The 18,818-nt window shown below is 41.0% G+C and overlaps 1 protein-coding gene across 2 annotated transcripts in view; it reads left to right on the top strand.

Annotated features, from left to right (window-relative positions):
• UQCC1 (ubiquinol-cytochrome c reductase complex assembly factor 1) overlaps positions 1-18,818 on the top strand; it is a 53,641-nt gene that overhangs the window by 15,963 nt on the left and 18,860 nt on the right. For both annotated transcript variants that reach the window (XM_072350347.1, XM_072350348.1), the window contains exons 6-7: positions 2,721-2,778; positions 9,562-9,670. In XM_072350347.1, the coding sequence (XP_072206448.1) occupies positions 2,721-2,778; positions 9,562-9,670 (167 nt within the window). The remainder of the gene's footprint in view (positions 1-2,720; positions 2,779-9,561; positions 9,671-18,818) is intronic.

Here is an 18,818-nt window from a genome sequence, read left to right as displayed (position 1 = left end):
GCAGGAACTTCTTTATGGTGAGGGTGACGGAGCACTGGAACAGGCTGCCCAGGGGGTTGTGGAGGCTGCTTCTATGGAGATATTCAAGACCCACCTGGATGCCAAGCTGTGTGACCTGGTGTAGGGAATCTGCTTTGGCAGGGGGGTTGGACTTGGTGATCTCTGGAGGCTCCTTCCAACCCCTATGATTTTGTGATTCTGTGAATCTAAACCTCCTCTGGTACAAATGAAGTAATGGTTAGTGAGGATAATGCCTCATATCTTATACTTGAAAGACTAGGAGAGCTTTTAGGATCAGATAGGTAATACTGAGAGCTGAGCTGGAATTTGTTGATGAGCCTGAGGTGTAGGGTTGCCACAGTTCATCTTGAAATGTTAATGCTATGAATTGTCCTATTGTCCTGCAGTTGTGGAAGCAAACTACTATTTCCAGTAGTTTCTAGTGGGGCTAGTGAGCAGAACAGAAGGGCTAGAGTTTACCTACAACACTCTGGATCCTTCTATTCTCTGCAGCCCCACAGGCATCCTGTAGATACCTGCCTGATCATCCTGTTAGTCAGTACTCTAAGAATGGGATACTGACGTTTTTTGCAGGATGTGGGGATGTTATCTCATTTCATCCTTCCTTAAATTGTGCTGGTTGCATTTTCCATCACAAAAAAAGTTCTACATTAAGGTTTGCTGCTCTTTCCTGATGAATTTTAGATGCAGTATATGACTGGAAAAAGACATATGTCCCCATAAGTCTGAGTGTTTATGTCTCTTAAATACAGACGTGTGAACAGTGTGTTCTGCAGGCAGAATACATTTATTCCCCAGCTGATAATATCACAGTATTTCATAGGTGGTTTTACTGTCTCGCTGTTTTTTGTTGGTTTTTTTTCTGTCTAACTCTACTCTGAAGTGAGTAATGTTCTGTTGACTTTTAGGATGGATGTTTCTCTGAAATAAGGTCTCCTGAAACTCCAAATTTTTGAAGTGTCTTCTTTTTAAAAGGCTGGTAGCTAAGGGCAAACTTGTTACTCTAAATCAACCGTCCTTCCTTTAAATTAGGGTATAGCCACTCCTAATACAGGAGTTAAAATGTGAACGAAGAAACAGAAGTGTGACACTTGGGAAGTTGGAGGAAAAAGTTCTTCCCTGAATTCTTCTACTGAATAGGTCTGTAAAAACCTTCAGGATTTCCAGCAGTGGAGGTGTGAGCTTTGCTTTCCAATGAAGAATGGTTTCTGTGGTAGAAAGCTGATGCATGGTAACTTCTATTTCAGAAACCTCTGTCTGTTGAACTAAGTGTCTCACTCTGAACCTTGTCTGTGGAACCCTCATTTAATTGAATGGTTTGATTAATGCATGCACTGTGCACTCTTGCTCTGGTTGGAGATGCCTTGGCTTGCCTTTAGGTCAAAGTATTCATTTCTAAGGACTTGAACTATTTCTGTTAGGAATGAGACAGCCAAAAGGGGAAAAGGGTGGGGGAAACCTGTGGTTAACCTCCAAACATACTGTTAGTTAGTGTCTTTATACTCCCTTAGAGGTGGTGTAGGTGATGTATAGGCATCGATGCTGAAGGTTGACACGTTCTGTCCCCTGATGGCATCATCTCTTTGAGGAGGAGGAATAGTGATGAGTTGCTTGTTTGTTGTGGTGGTTACCTGACTGTGGTTGACATATAAAAAGAAAGAGGCTGTAAAATTTTTTCTTTGTGATCTATGTGAGCCTCCTTGTTACTGCTTAAGAGCCAGGTAGTATAGGAGTTAGGAAAGAATACGTTGCAGTGCAGGAAGATTGACTTCGCTGAGGCAGATCCAATGGGAGAGTCTGCTTCTGAATACTCTGCGTTCCAGGTCTGAGTAGTGCAGAAGATGAGGTCAAGTGCTGGGTAGGCCAAGGAGTCAGGTCCTTCTCATAAGGGTACTTCTTCAAGAGACAGCTGTAGAAATGGCTTCCCACAAGAAAGCTTTAAATCTGAGAGGAACTGTGCACACAACCTGTAGGTCCATGCTTTTTTATCATGAGGAAGGGCAGTCTGGGTTCTGTGGCATAGAGCCTAAATCTCCAGCCTCCCAACATCATGACATGAATGATTTCGTAGTGTAATGTCCACACGCATGTAGACATCCCTGGGAAACCCAGCAGCTATGGTAGTAGAACAGAATATGAAAAGAGAAATTATTTCCGTTGGTGGTTTGTTCTCTTAATCCTATGATGTGATGGCTTGAGGCAGGGTACTCCAAGAGTGCCATGGGTTGTGCAGCCACATAGCAAGCCACAACAACTGAGTGAGAGCAAAGTGCCAGCTAGCACAGTGAGCAGCATCCTGCCTCTGGCTGGAGGAATCAGCCCATGCTAAAGGAGGAGAGCAAGAACTGGGCATTTCCTTGTAATTCTCTTCTGCTCTGGGACTTATTGAGGTAGAAGCCATGTCTTTTTCTTCGTGATTCTTCATTGTAGTGTTTGTTTGTTTTTTCACTCATAATAGTTTTACCTGAGTTCTAAGTAGATTAAGTCTATCTACAGTGTCCTGTGACTGCACATTCTAGATCTTAATAATGTGTGACAGTAAATGATATTTGCTTCCAATGTGTACTTACTGAGTAGAGCTAGAAATTTAATTATTAATATGTATTCAGATTTTGATGTAGTGAATCTGTTAGGTACAAAACCAGATTAAATTCAAATCAATATTTGTTTTTATTTATTTTTTTCTCTCTCCCATCAAGGGTGCCAAATGCCCGATACATTGAATTCATGGTTTCTAGTAGCCCAGCTTCATGTCTGGTAAGTGAAACTTGAATAGTAATATAAATAGTCTCAGGAAATAAAATTATATGTACCTTACTGTGCAAGAAAGTAGGCTCCATGATTATTGGTAACAGTGGCAACATTCAATTTACTAAATAATGAATTCTAATAGTTTTCTACTAAAGAGCAAAATGACCCATGGAGAAACTGACATCTTAAATCTCTGTATTCCTAGGTAATGGAATAACCCATGCCGTGAGCTTTCTAAAAGCCTTACTCAGCCTGTGTGGAAAAATCCTATTGAGGTGTTTTAGGAAAAGTTTAAATTTATGTAGAAGTGGTTTAAATTGTGAGAATTTGTGGTGGTTGAAGTTGCTGCTTGTCAGAAGCATTTAACAAATTATAGCGCTGGCATTTATTCTTGCACCTCTGAAATGTACGTACAGGTTGGTGAATGCCAGCTTGGCTACATCTAAAAATATTTAACACCTTAAACATTAAGTTTTTTTCCACCTTTTTCATTTGTGAAAAGAGTAGCCAAAAAAATCAGTTTTTCATCTAATATTACATACTTATAAAGGTCAGCAGGATGCACAGGGGAGTACAGTAATTCTTGTTAAGTGCCAGATCTTTCATGAAACTGAAGTCCATAGACTTACATTTAACTACCCAAAGACTCAAAAGGAAGTTTGTACTAAAATAGTTGCACTTAAGAACAGGCCCCTTATTTCCTTGCCTCCTTTTTTTCCCCCCCCTTCCCTCCTTTTAATTTCCTGTCTCCTCGATATATTGAAAGATGGGGCAGCTCATTTCACTAAGGAATGAATTAATTAGCGGAACCATTGAATTGGTTAATGAAATCAGTGGGCTCAGTTAATGGATCACCCTTGAGATTTGCAGTTCATTTCTTACTGTTCCATGTGAAAAGGTTTTCAATGACTGAATTAATAATTGTTTAGTTTGATATTTGGAAAACTGCATTAAATGTTCAAATCAAACCATTTGTTGTAAGTACTTGAGGAGAAACAAAGGGAGGCAACACATATCTGCACAAAACCCACACTTTTCACAACAATTTTGCATTGACAGGAAAATGTGCTGTGTAATAGCATGGCTTTCAAGATGCACAGTATTCTTTCACAACTGCCAGGCATGAAAATAAATAAGGGAATTATGATAGGGAAGGTAATATTTGATAGCTGTTTATTTATGTAATATTTGATAGAAGTTTCACCTCTATGTCTGAGGAAGCCAAGAGTTGCTTCTCTTTGAGTCTGTGATGCTAAGGAGGCCCTTTAGGAGGGAAACTGAAGTACTCTTATGTTTAAGCTATAGTCAGTGTGTTAACAAGAAGGTCCTGCACAAGCAGGAAGGAACAAAATTGCTGTTTCATTGGACAGCAGTGAAAATGTGAATCTGGAAGGTAGTACTGGGCTAATTTTTAATAAAAGGTTCGTTTTTCAAAGGTTTTTATGCCTGGCTTCGCCTTGTTTCTGGTAGCTTGACCTAAATGAATGCTGTCATTCTCACAAATCAGAGATCTGATTTGATGCTCGAGAACACAGAGAAGCCTGCTCACTTACCTGGGCCACTGGAAGATGCTGCGTGTTTTGCTTGTGACTATCTCAGCAGCCAAGATTCTGCCATGACATGGCAGATATATCACTGCATTCTCTCTGATTCTCTTTTTAAAATCAGTATTGACCTCAGTAAAGGGGGAGCAGAACATGAAGGATTCTACTAATGCTGGCATATGTAAAGGTACCTTCCTTCTCAAGGCTTTAATGCCTGTCTCTCCTCCTGGACCTTTTGACTCAGGCTACAAGTATTTATGATATGGCAGCCAACAACCTGACCATAGATTCTGATCGTCATCTGTTAAGATATTCCTGTTCCCACTCATAAGTATAGATCGCTTTTTGGATTACTTGCTCCTTCCTTCTACAGAGACTGACTTCAACTGCTTTAGAATATCTTCTAAGCAGGAAAATATAAGATTTTTTTACATATATGCTTGGGGAAAAGCCTTCCTTCTCTCTCACTGCTGTCATTGTCCATCGTGTTCCAGTCAATTCTTTGTGCTATTGGATCCCGCCTCTTATAAACTTTAAGATGTTTGTCAGATCATACTCCTTGCATTACAGATTCTGATCAGTTCACAGTATATCTGTCTCTTATTTTCTCTTCTCTTCTGCAAACCAAATTTTCTGTGTAACCAAAAAGGAGGGGGAGGTTCAGGCACTCATATTTAGCTCTGTTTTTATTAACTTTTTAAAAGATAATGTTCCTCCATTTCCTGCCAATGTTCTTTTAAAATTATACTTTAGAAAATCAGCCTTCTAGTGTTCTTCCCTGAGTTGTATAAGCTATTTCAGTTACTTCACACCCTTGATGTCAGGAGGACTTTAGGCTCAGAAGCTCATACTTTCTAGGAAGAGATCTCAAGCTTTTCATTTGCACTGCCACGTTGTTCTTTTCTTGTGACAGTCTAATTGAAGTAGAGACTGTGTCCACACAGTTTCCAAACTGTGAAAGTGATGACTTTGACTGTAGTAAGCAATGTGGTACATCCTGCATTACCGTTTAGGGTCAGAATAGAGCAGAGCTTCGATTCCCTTTCTGAAACACACCAAGGTTTGTTCACTGCTTTCTGTAAGGAAAAGCTGTGCTTGTGAAAGTGTTGGCAGTTTGAGTGAGCGTAGAGGAGAACAAGAACCATCACGTTTGAGGAAAACAGTTCCTGCAGGGATAGATTTATCAGATTTGCAGAGAAAGGTCTGAGGTTACTGTCCTGTTTTGAGATATGCTGTTTCGGAAGAAAGAAACTGTCTATGGCTCATCCTAGAAGAGCAGAGAGGAAGGAGTTTAAAATTACACCAAAGAGAGTAATATCTTACCTGACATCTCGTTTTAAGGACAGTTTTATCTGGGGTTTTATCTGGGATGTCTTAAGATTGATCCTGCCTCACCATGAGCGGATGGGCTAAGCAGTCTTAAGTCCAGGCACTGGGAGAAGGGGAGACTGCACAGCCAGGCTGAGCTCTGCCAGTTTGTACCTCTACAAAAACCTGTACTTGGCTGTAAATAATGTACTTAGTGAACTTGCGAGGCTGAAGCAAATAACATGTTCACTTGCTAAAGGAGATAGCAGAGTTCAGAATTCTGCTCCATACCATTATTCTGAGTTTCCATTCATCATAAAGGTTCACATCCCTGCATCTAGCTGAAGTCTATTCAGGAGCTTTCTTCTCCTTTCTTGAAGTTGATGGCACTTCGTTAATGATTCGGGTTAAACAGAACAAAACAACAGCTTTCTAGTTTGGTTGTTGTTACATCTGTTGTTAAACTCGAGTTATTTCTCTGGTCTGGTATGATGTAACCCTAGAAATTATTGCCTTGGAACACCTGAGGGAGTCAGGTTGCCTGGCCCAGTGCAGGGGGTAGTAGGAAGCTCTGAGTGGGCTTTAACCGTGGAAGCATAATGCTTCATCAGACATCGACTGCATAGCACTGAGCTGCATCTCAGAACTAGGATGGAGTAGGGCTGATTTCTGCTTCTGGAGCTTAAACCAGTGTGTTTTACTATGCTGGCAGAAACAGTCACAGCTGAGGTTCCTGTTGGAAAATGCTGCTTCTCACCTAAGATGGAAGGAGGTGTATGTGCTCACGTGCCTTTTCAGTCATCCTTATATATGATTTTCTTCCAGCATAATCTTTCTGCCTAACTTAAATATGACAAATTATTCACCCCGACCTATAGTAGATAACTTTCTAAAGATGGTTTGGAATAGATTTGCTTTCCTAGTTTGACAGAGATGAGTCAGTATTTGAGTAAACTGCAGCACAGATTATGTAGTGAAGTGATAAAATGTTTCTTACTGCGTTGACCCAGTTAGAAAGTTTATAGTCTTTAAAGAGTGTGTGTCTTTTTAAACCTCAGACGGCAGGTGTAGTAACAAACTACCAAACTTTAAAATAAACTGCAGAATTCCATGATCTCACTCGTGGTGCTGCAGAACAGCTCTATGACAGCACTATGCATCCAAACACAGAGCTGCTTTTTAAGCTTCGAGGGTAGCAGGCTTTCCTCTGAACACAGCTCCATTCCTGCTCATCAGTGAGCGGTTGTTAACTGCTGGTCTTTGCGTTCTGCTCTCCTCTTGGTTCACTGCTGCTGAAGGGAGACTGGATGGGAACTTGAACTTGTATTTATGCATGTGGGGGTGATTGCCAAGTCCCTCTTGCTATTTTTTTTTCCTTAGGTTGTTAATTGAGTGAGAGTAGTATAAAAATATTCTCTCAACCTAAAGTTAGGCTTCCAAGTCTTAGGCTGAGTGCTTTTTCTCTTTGACTTCTTAAGAGTGAGCAAAAAAATTTGGAATACAACAACTCTTACTAATTAACTGTTTTGTATGGGTCAATTATATAAATGGACAAGAGGAGCAAAGGTTTTGAAGCTGATGAAAGTAAGGCAGAAGTTTTAAGCTCACTTTATGTCTGGTTCTTGTCACTGCTGATAGCTAAAGAGGTGTTCCAAGTTCTGGATCATCATTTCAGCAGAAAGCTTTGCCATTTTTTCTTCTAGAATTGCTGATAGATTTACTTCTTGCTACCCTCTTCACAGAATCTGCAGTACCTCTCCCATGGAGAAAGGTTGAGGGAACTGGGCTTGTTTAGCTTGGAGAAGAGAAGGCTCCAGGGAGACCTCATTGTGGCCTTCCAGTACTTGAAGGGAGAGTATAAACAGGAGGGGGAACGGCAGTTTGTGAGGGTGGACAGTGATAGGACAAGGGGGAATGGTTTTAAACTGAAACAGGAGAGGTTTAGGTTAGATATTTGGAGGTAGTTTTTCACTCAGTGGCTGGTGATGCACTGGAACAGGTTGCCCAAGGAGGCTATGGGTGTCCCATCCCTGCTCTGGACAGCCTGGTCTGGTGGTTGGCAACCCTGCCCACAGCAGGGGGTTGAAACTGGATGATCATTGAGGTCCTTTTTAACCCAGGCCATCCTGTGATTCCATGATTCTATGAACTTAATTGTGTTTGGTTGCTGGGTGCTGTTAGACAGACATGGGGTCATCACTACCACCATATATAACTTGGGAATCCTTACAGCTCTGTTTTCTGAGCCAGAAATTGCCATTCTTTGCAATGTTCCCTTTGCTGACTGCTGTCCTTCCTCTTCTCTCCCTGTTGTCTTCTCCCCAGGCTCTCTAACTTACCCCCTTTGATCACTGATCTCCTTGCCATGCCTCAGTCCCTCACCAGTCTTTTGACCTCATTCTGCCAGGACTCTGTTATGCTGGAGCCTCTCACCTGGTGGCTGCCATTTTCAAAAGCCTCCATGTAGAAATCAGTTTTTGGCCCAAGGGCTTTTCTTCCTTTGGTATTGATGTGTGAGCTGAATGGACCTTGTATGGGACTTAAATGTATGGTTCTATTTAGAAAAGAGTATAGGAGCAATGCAGCTCTTTCAGCTTGTTTTACCTCTGTGACTCATCGCTGGCAGTAAGTTTTGTTTCCTTTGCATGTTAAAAAAAAAAACCCCAAAACAAGAAAAAACCCACTTTCCTTTACTAATCAGCACATCAGATAGAATCCATCATGAAGATTGGCATCTGCCCTTTTACAGGTCAGCCCAACAGGCAAGTTTCAGATGTTTATGATTTTCCCTGTTGAGCTGGCATTCACAGAGCACCAAATACTTCTAATGCCTGAAGGGAGGCCCAGATCTTATCTCCACTGCAGAAATGATACAGATACATAAATCATTTTTACCTCTTAACTCTTGCAGTGCTTTCACTATTGGTAACATGGCTGCTTTGAAGTGACCTGCAGCAGCTCTGCTCTCTTGCTTTTTCAGAAGGTGTGAGGAAGAAGGTTTTATGTTAACAGCTCCCCAAGCACAGCATGTTTCTGTGCAAAGCGGTGACTTGTTTCAGCTTCAGTGTTGGAGCATCCTGTCATCCCAGCAACTCAACCAACCCAGCCACACTTTTTGCTTTTCAGTGCAGGAGCAGAGCTAAGTAGTGAGGTAGAGAATGTGTTTTGGTGATGGGACTCATCTAGTGCAGTGAGGGAACGGCCTGTGATTCATTTTGTGCTGCTTAGAGATGTAGTTTAAAATAAAAAGCATGGTTGTGATGGTTTGGTTTTTAGGCTGAGCAGCAGCAGTAAAGTGCAAGTGGCTTTAATGCTTTATTTAAAAAAAGTAAAAATAAAGGTATACCAGCCTGGTATTCTCATTAAGATCCTGCTCGCAAACTTGTGATTTCTTCTAGCGTGTACTGCATGTAGGGGTTTTGCCAAGTGGTTGGATGTGTATCCCTAGACCCTGGTAGGTGAAATAATTTAGGACATTGCTAATGTGACCTTGGGTGAAGTCTGTAACCTGCTTAAGATTTCACTCCTTGGCTAGTACAGTCTTTTCTAGTGTTTTAGTATACCGAGCTGAATTACAGCTGGCTTGTAGCCTAGGATTAGAAAAGACATTTGTTCTTGCTCCAAAGGATGATATGTCCTTAAGGCTGTGGAATTTAAGTTGCAGTACTGCTTAACTAGATTACAGTGCTGTCAGCCGAAATAGAATCCACTGTCACTCTTCCATAGCTGGATTGGCCAAAATCCAACAGATACAGCTCTTGAGTACAGAGTGAACAAATTTATGGTAGTTGTTTTTTAAAAAAAAACCCTTATTTTTATTACCTGATGACAAAAGCACATACTGTAAGAAGAATCTTAAATGAGCTGAAACTGATTAAATCTGTTCTTTAAACTTGAAAAACTAAAAGCTCTGAATGTGGTGTTTATGTTCCTACAGGATGTGTCTGGTGCGAATGAAGCAGGAGGGTCGAGCAGGAAAATACATGTGTCGCTATATCGTTCATTGTATGTGGGAAGATGTTGAACAGCGTGGCAAGGTGATGGGGGTAAGTTTACTCTGGTGTTGATAATCTTCCTCATTTTAATGACTTGAGTTCTTGCAATGCATTTGTAACTTTGCGAATCTTGGAAGAATGCTTAATAATAAATCTGTAGCTACACGTGTATTTCTTTATGAGCTTAAGCTGTTCCAAGTGGGCATCATCTTGGCAACTCATTCCTGCAGCTGTTGTACTGAGCCACTAACTTTGTTTTGAAAACAGTATCATGGCCTGGATGAAGAGGCTGATTTGCCTGAAAGTAACCAATTTTTCAAATATTTGCCATGTGATTGCAAACACAGGGATGCTGCTGTAACAGGATGGGCATTTTGGGGATCGGAAATAAGCAGCTTGGGTAGGGAGAAACATGACTAGTGCCAAGCTTACAACTGCCTGTAACTGCTTGTGACCTTACAACAGTCATTCCAGAAGAGCTTTGAGTTTTCTCTGTATCCAGGACAGTGAGTAAAAGGATGGTTAAGGGACAAAGTTATTGTGTTAAGTTCCTGCACATGACTATGTACTTTTCATTAGTTTAATTTTCACTCTGGATTCGTAGTGTATCTAGTCTTCATCTTGAATGAGAAGTGTTAAGGAAAGTGTAGCTCCAGGGATAGTTGATTTGGAGATTTGAGAGAAGAACGAGACTGGGTCTTCTTGGCCTATACTGTGATCAAGGTTATGGTAGGTGGCTATAAAAGTTGTTTCTGGCCTTGTAGTCTGAAAATACATTTCTCCCTCATCGTGTTGGTGACAGTCTTCAGAGAAGACCCTGCAGAGATAGTTTTCACAACTCCAGGATGACGGTGGTGGCAGTAGACTTGATGTAGTTGAGGATGTCAATATTTGGGATGCTTCTAGTGAGAGAATGGGGCTAGGAAAGGTCTTCTCTGATGCTACATATAGAATGTATAGAAATGTTAAATCATTCAATAGAGGTTTGTCTGCGTACCTTTTTGTGACAAACAAGGAAGTTAACAGGTGAGTTCACGATTTGGTGTGAGATCCCACCAACAATTCAAGACGTTTCTTTTTGTTGAGGTTGTGTTTTGCAAATGGTCCTAAAAAGCTTTGATTGTGTTGTAACTTCCGTGATTCTATCTTTTTTTTTTTTTTCCCCTATCTGTTGGAAATTAGCTTTCCCGTGTTACAGATTGCTTTATAAGGTGGGCCTAAATTTAGGCATCTTAATATTTCCAGCTACATTAATGGGCAAGACAAAAACAAATGGGAATCCTTCATGTCCTGGTCAGATGCCATGAGGTAGTGTGAGCGAGCCTGGGCAAATCAGATGGTAGCTAGTACGGGGCATTCTTAGTAGCACAGGTTTTTTTTCTAAAGCTCTCAAAGTATTTTTTCATTCTAGGAGACAGACAGTGATATAAATACTCATATAACAGGATTCAAACAACTGCTTTTGTGCAGTGCAGGCTGGGTACAAGCACTTCACAGAGCAGAGGAACCAAATATGTTTCTGGAAGAGTTCTGGAGGCCAGATGGCAAACATCTCACCTTAACTGGCTATTCTAAAATCTCTGTATTTATTTAAACGTTGCAAATTATCAATTAACATTCTAAACTCATCTTTAATTGTATTTTTCACGTATTTTGTTTTCAGTATTTCATTATCCTGTGCTTTTGGCCTTAATTTCCTTTCTAAACTAGTCCTGGCTAAGAGAGATAAACAAAAACATTAAGTAGCTCAGTGGTGTGTGGAAAAATATGAGGAAGAAGATGGAATTAAATGGAAAATTTACATGTTTTTGTCCTTTTCCTGTGCCTTCCATGTCACAGCAGTGGTTGTTTCATGTTTCTGTAGGAACTGAAGACAGCTCAGATCCTTGATGTGGGTGTAAATTTAAGGTTTTTTGTTGTTGTTGTTTTATAAAAGCAAACAAACAAAAAAAACCCTATATCGCTGCTCTCCAACCCTCCAAAAATCCCTTTGGGGTTTTAGAAGTCCATCTGGGCAGAGAGAGAATGTTACTCTGGACAGAAAGCTATTTCTTTGTTCTTTTTGACATTGATTTTTCCTTATACCAACTAACCTCAAATGCCATCATTTAGTTTTCCTTGCAGGGTTTGAAGCAGCAGCAAGCAGCAAAGAGAAACAAAGCTGCTTGCTACTCTTACGGGCAGGCTGAACTCAAAAATGAAGCCTGGTGTAAGTTAGAGTTGTACTGAAGTTTAATGAAGAACTTTGAAGGGAAAAAGATAGAACTCGCGGTCTGTTCTTTGTGAAGAAAAGCAAGTAACCATTTCAGCAAACTGAATTATTCCTTTGCTCTTAAAACTCCCCAAAAAATGTTTTGAATGAAAAGAAAAAAAGTGTGTCCTTATATTTTTCATCCAATCTGGAGCTTCAAATGTTAATAAATGCTTGTTATAATTGTATGGTTGCTGTATGATGCAACTGTGAAGAGTTCTTAAGTTGTTTGAATGCCATTCATTCCCTGCTTGGCAAGCTAGGCATCTTTTCAGTTTGTCTTTGAGTTTAAATTTCACAATCTTTAATAATGATAATGCAACATAATAGCAAACAGGCTTGGATTGTAATACTAAGATTCCTATGATGTGTTTTACGTTGGTACCAAGATAGGCTTTTGGCTGTAGCCTACCTTGTCTTAACATAGCTTTTATGTGGCAATAGCTGATGCTTAAAGTATGCACACATTTAAGGACTTGATCCCACAAACAGCTTCATCTGTGTGTATATTTAATATAGTTGAGCTGCACAGAGGCCCATTGATTTTAATGAGACTCCTTGTAAGACAGGGTAAACTCCTTAGGTTACAGCTAACTAGTCTAGGTACTAAGGGTGTGTAAGAAGGCATAGTGAAGTGTGCTAGTTAGTAAACTTGGAAATCAGGACTACTCTTTCCCCCTTACTACTTGTGAAGGTACACAGCTTATATGATCAGTGTTTCTTCATCTTATAATTATTCCTCATCTTTCAGTCATCAGTTTGTCAACTTTGAACTCTTTAGTTTCTTCAGGTAGTATGTATCGTGTATTGGATGAAAATACTTTATGCATGGATGTTCAAAGACATCAGCTGCTCCCTTGCTCCTTATCTCCATTCCTTCCCTTTGTACTAGGGTGTTAGCCTACCATCCCACCATGGCCATGGCCCTACACAGATGATTCCTATTTCACTCCTGCCTGCTCACCCTTCCTCACTTTTCTCTATTGCACACTCATGTTCTCTGACTGACCTCCTTCCTCACATCTCAGCTTAAGCAGTTCCAAGGACCAGAGAGGATAGACTAAGGACACTTAGCCTCAGTGTTAGGTTCTGCCTGTTAGTCCTGGTATATTATCCTTTCTGTTTCATTTTAAATGAAGTTGAGGTCATGCTTTGTCTTCTCCCTCATGCTCTGACAAAACATTTGTAAGCCAATTGAGGAATACATGTAACAGTTACTTATTCTCAAGCAGTTCAATCTTGCAGACAGTATATACTATGCTTTCAAAAGAGGGTAATTAAATATATCAAGAGAAGAATGGTAGATAAAAAGATGATGGCATTAGTGTTTCTCATTTCAGATTTCATAATCTGAGCCTTTCTCAGAAGTAAGTTAAATGAAAGGAAACTTTCCTGAATCCTTTTAGGGCACTAAGCTATCACCTGCACAGCTCGCAGGAGGTGAGGACATTCTATACCTGGCTTTTTCTGTCCTGCAGCGTGTCAGTGGTTAGTATTGAAGCGAGCTGCTACACTGCTGTATTGTGGTATAAGGGACAGAGCACCTGTATGAAACTTGCTGCTTGGATGCAATTAGCTGAATTTGCTGACAGACCAGGCTGCATTTCTTCAGCTCGTTTTCATATCTAGCAGCAATTCCAGCACTTGATGCAGAAAATGGATATTATATTCCTGAAATGATACTGATGGTTTATTAAAATATGCCGTCTGCTCTTAAGTACACAAGATCATTGGAGCCGAAAGCGATAGAATGCCAGGCATTTTAACTGCTAATTTACATCAGCTCCAACGCCAAATGGAGTTTGTATTATTTCAAAAACTGGTTGTTAAAATTGCTGAAATCTAAATCTCAGCTACAAAGTTTTGGGACTTGTTAGCCTGAGCTCCTTCAGCACTCCTGAATGTCGGCAAGAGTCAGAAACCAAAACTTGACACAGCTGTAAAAACACACGGAGAGCCTGTGGCCTCAGCAAATTCTACTGGTGCAGGCATATTTCAGATATAAATTTTACTCTGCTGTCCCTAGTACTAATGAAGTCAGTTTCTTTTGGTGGGTTTGCAGCCAGGTGTGTCCAGTTCTGTGGCTAACCAGTGCTCTTTACTTAATTTTTCCACTAGTGACATTTCTATCAAACTTTAAAAACAAACAGAAAAATTGGCTTGATGCAATGGCTCCAAGTGTTAATAGTAACATTAGGCTGGGTACAAGGCTTCCTTTCGATCCTGCTTTGCCAGAGATCTCCACCTTGTGGCTTGCACTGAATAGATTTATACTCCTCAAACGGGCAGATGCTTCATCCATTTGTAAGGGGAATTCAGGCAATACTGGAAGTTGCTGCTATTTGTCTTCTTATCAGAGTGCTTCAGCAACCTGAATATTAGCCTGAGCTGAGTATTGTTGCAGTAACTGTGTGTATGTGAAAGCAGTTATTGTGGGTCTGAGTGTATTTGAATACCTTTAGATGATGCTGCAGACCTGATCAGTAGGGCTTTTGGATGCTGGAGTTCCATGGGGCAGAATTTCAGCTGATTGTTTGACAACAGAAATGTGGTATTTTAAATTTTATTTTATTTTATTTTGAGGAGGAAAAAAACACAAAAAAAGCCACTCAAAAGAACAATGCCAACCTGTCTTAGATGCATCAGTCTTTATCCAACTACATGTAAGCTGTTGTCAGGCTCTTCTTGGCAGCAATATTCTTGTGTGTTCTGGTAGCATTGTGCTTCTGAAATAAGGCATTTTCATTGCAAAAGAACAATTCCATTTTATAACCAGACATGTTCTGCAGACTGTGAAAGAGATAAGAACAAGAGGGGCTGACAAGCCTGGCATGCCAAACCTGTTTTAATTTATCTTAATCCCACTTTCCTGTTTTCCCACCAGACCATTCAGGACCCCTGCCCCTTTTTCCAGGAACACATCTAGGTGTCTTTTGAATTCATTTATTGGCTCTGCAGCACATAGCACAATGCAGTCTTTGTTATACTCATAGCCAGAGCTGTTTATATACAGTGACCCATAATTTGCTCTCAGTTACATTAGTGTACATCTGAGGCAACACCATCAGAATCAATAACATGGCTCACATCAGTGTAACAGAGAGCAGAATTTTGCTCTGTAAACTTGAACGCAGTTTTGTCTTTTAATTGTGAAAAGACATTGGAAGATTAAAATATCATCTTGCCTTGCACTAACAAAACAAGCAAACAGGCATGCATCCTGCATTACTGGGCTTGCCTAAACGTGATGCAGTTCATTTCAAGTTGTTATTTTTGTGGAGAAATAAAAGTCTGACGCTTACCTAAGGATTCAGAAATCACAGTCAGAGAGAGACCAGTATGACTCTGGAATAGCTTTTGGAGATGAGGGCATGGTGTAAAGTTGATAGCATTTCCAGATTGAATTCAAACTTTGTACTGAGTGAAGTATGCTCTTGGTTCACTCACTGTGATTGAAAGCTCAGGAGGTCTTTAAAGTCTTGTGGGAAATCATGGGTCAAAGGGGGATGCACAGAACACCAAGAATGTTGTTAAGGGATAACAGGAGGAGAACTGGAGCAGAAGGAAAGTTTGATTATGTTTGGTTTATCTGTACAACTAAAGAGGAAAAGTTGTAGTTGCAAATGATCCGTGTATTTTTAAATATGCAATGTTAATAGGACGTTTTAAGGAGAAGAGTGTTAGGATACCAGTAGCTATATTTGCAGAGCATGAAAGCCAAGCTGTGTCTATTCTGTGTAATCCACAGTAATTCTTGTGCTCTCTTGGTTGTTTTTTTGTTACCAGAGCTTTTCATCCACAGTTGATCAGGGCAAGAAGTACAGAAAAAATACATTTATTGACAGTTCTTCAGTCAAATAGAAGATGGTTTTACTTTTCTCTCTTAAGAAAATAATCCACACAGTAAGTTGAGCATTAAACTGCTTCTGTAGGTAGAGAAACCGTGTCTGTAGACAATGCTTGTGTCTGGAATGTAAAATACTGTGGACCTCAAGATCCTTGGCACAAAAGAGCATTACCTGTGATCGTGTAGAGTGAATGTATGTTCCTTTCTGGTGGTTGGAGTGTTGTAGGTAGTTGTAGGACCTTGTTTCTTTAGCAGTGTGAGGGCATTGAGGCAAATCATGTAGAAGATGGGATATTTGTTGCTGCTGTTTTAGCAAAATAAAGCAGCCTACCAAGGGTCTGGTGACTAATGGAGCTGCAGCAAGGCCATATGCATGGAAGGGGTTTTTCCTTCATCAGTAAGACATGAAGTGGATTGCTTTGCCTGCACTCGCCTTCAGAATGTCACCAGGAAGTGATTTCAGAACACCAAATTCAAAGTCAGAATTTCATTGTGATTGCGTGAAGTCCACCAGCATATAAAAGAAACAGGGATGCAAGCAGAAAAGGAATGAAGCAGAAACTCTCGATCACTTCTCAAAAAGCTCCAAAGCTCACAGCAAACTTCCAATTGTTTGTCCTTTCATAAATGCAAAAGAGAACCAGACACTGCTTCCAGAGCATGTTTAGTATAATCTGCTTATAACTTAAACACGCAGAATGTTTATGTGTGGAATGTTTCCTTGCAAATACCTGAACTATGAAGAAGCCTGGCACAGGTAGTGTGCATGGTGATAAGAGCTTAGATTTGCCAGGTCATAGAGGTTAGAAATGGGCTATTTCACAAGTTCTGTTTTTAACATAGTTCTAGAAACAGGGTCTGTGGGACTAATGCACCTGATGGTCTGAAATAGGCATGTTTACCACATGCCAAGGATACCTGGCATTGAAGTCATAATATACACTTGAGTTCTTTTCAACTGTCCTGCCTCAGTTTGCTGCAGAATTTGACATAAAGATTTTGATTTGTTTCCCAGGTGTGTTGGAAGTTATTGCTGTACAGCAGTGTCCTTGGTCTGTTTTGTGCTTCCCCCTAATGCTTGCAAGAACTACACTGGAAGCTACCTTGTGTCTTTGCTAGAAATGCTTCTGCCATTACTCCACACACACTACACCTGTGAGACTCGCATGCCAAAACTGATCTTACTGTGCCATGGCTGTGGGAACGAAGTGCTGTCCTACACACCTCAAATTCCCAGAGCATAGTGTAGCTCCCAAATCCAACGCTGGGCAACAGAGCTGCTCTTTGCCACAACTGTATTATTTTTCTTTTGACAGCATAGCGATGACAGTGGAAACAGGGAAGGGACCCATATCGAACCTGCAGCCGTCTCCAGGCACAGCAGGAGTTAGAACTGGCGCAGCAGTTACATAGTCAGTGTTACCTGCCATCAAGAGTTCTCATCACATTTTGATTATGCTGTTGCCTGTGGTTTTCACCCTGACTAGAATGTCACCACTACCTTCTGCTTCCTCTCCAAAATCTGTGCAGTGTAACAGTGTGATTGGAGTGCTGTGTTTTGCATAAATTCTGGATGTAGCTCTACAGCACAAATGGCACAAGTGAGATCTGTTTAGCCTTTGGGATCTCTTCTCTCAACTTTACTTTGCAGAAGAATTAGCAACTATTTTTGATTCCTGTCTTTCTGAGGGAAAGTGTGAATGCAGCTTCTAGGGCTGCTTGGTTTACAGGAGAGAAAGGGGAACGGTTTGTGAGACATTGTTTTCTCTGTGTCAGGCAGTGCAATTCAGTCTAGAAGGATCTTTGTCATGCTTCAGCATCATCTGTACAGTTGTGATTAGCCTTTAACTTTTCCTCCTCCTCTTTTGTAATAAGAATGTGGTGATGCTGTTTCGGTTCTCTTCCTTGCATGACTGTTTATTTTTTTAGGAGCAGCAAAAGTAGAAGTTTACTTCCCTGTTTATGACTCTCCTTTGTGGTACATTGGCGGTAGTACTGATTTCTGTTATGCCTCGTTTTGGCATTTACTTGCAGTACATGGGTCTAATCTAACACAAGGTCTAATCTCACCAATTCTGAATGCTTTCTGAATGCTTCACTAAGGGAGGGTTGTGTCTGACCAATCTGGTAGCTTTCTATAATGGATTGATGGCATCAGTGGACATAGAAGGCAAATAATGTCATCTACCTGGACTTATGCAAAGACTATGAATGGTCTCCTGCTACATCCTTATCTATAAATGGGAGAGATATGGCTCTGAGGGGCAGGATTGGTGGATAACGAATTGCTGGGATGGTCACAGTCAGAGGGTCGCTGTCAATGACTGTGTTCAGGTGGATGCCTGTGACGAGTAGTGTCCCTCCAGGGGTCTGTGTTGGGACTGGTACATCTTTATCAGTGACGTGGATGTTGGGATCAAGTGCACCCTCTGCCAGTCACCTTGGCACTTAAGCTGAGCGGTGCAGTTAAAATGGCAGCAGGAAGGGACCTTGATAAACTCAAAAGCTGGGTCCATGTCAACCTAATGATGTTCAGCAAAGCAGAGTGCAAGGTTTTGCACCTGGGTCGGGGTAATCCCAGGTATGTACACAGACTGGGAGAAGAGCTCATTGAGAGTAGTGTTGCTGAGAAGGGTTTAGGGGTCATGACAGACAAAAAGATTAACATGAGCTAGGAGTGCTGGCAACCCAGAAGGCCAACAGTATCCTGGGTGGGTGGCCCAGAGCAGGGATGTGATTGACCCTCTATTCTCTTCCCTGTGGGGCCTCAGCTGGAGAACTGCATCCAGGTCTGGGGCTCCAAGCAAAGGAAAGATGTGGAGCTTTTGGGGAGGGCCCAGACGAGTGCCATGAAGATTCTCAGAGGCCTGGAGCACCTCTCCTGTGAAAACAGGCTTGAAGGAGCTTAGGGTGTTCAGCCTGGAGAAGAGAAAGCTGTGGGGAGACCCCATTGCAGCTGTCCAGTATTTAAAGGGAGATTATAAACAGGAAGGAAATGATTTTTTTACATGAGTAGATAATGATAGTACAGAGAGGAACGGTTTTAAACTAAAAGAGAGAAGACTTAGATTAGATGTCGAGGGGAAGATTTTCACAGAGAG

This window comes from Excalfactoria chinensis, chromosome 15 (assembly GCF_039878825.1).
Source record: "Excalfactoria chinensis isolate bCotChi1 chromosome 15, bCotChi1.hap2, whole genome shotgun sequence".
In the NCBI taxonomy this organism is placed as follows: Eukaryota; Metazoa; Chordata; class Aves; order Galliformes; family Phasianidae; genus Excalfactoria; species Excalfactoria chinensis.
The sequence above is the reverse complement of the archived record's forward strand: the minus strand, read 5'-3'. Positions and strand labels throughout refer to the sequence as shown.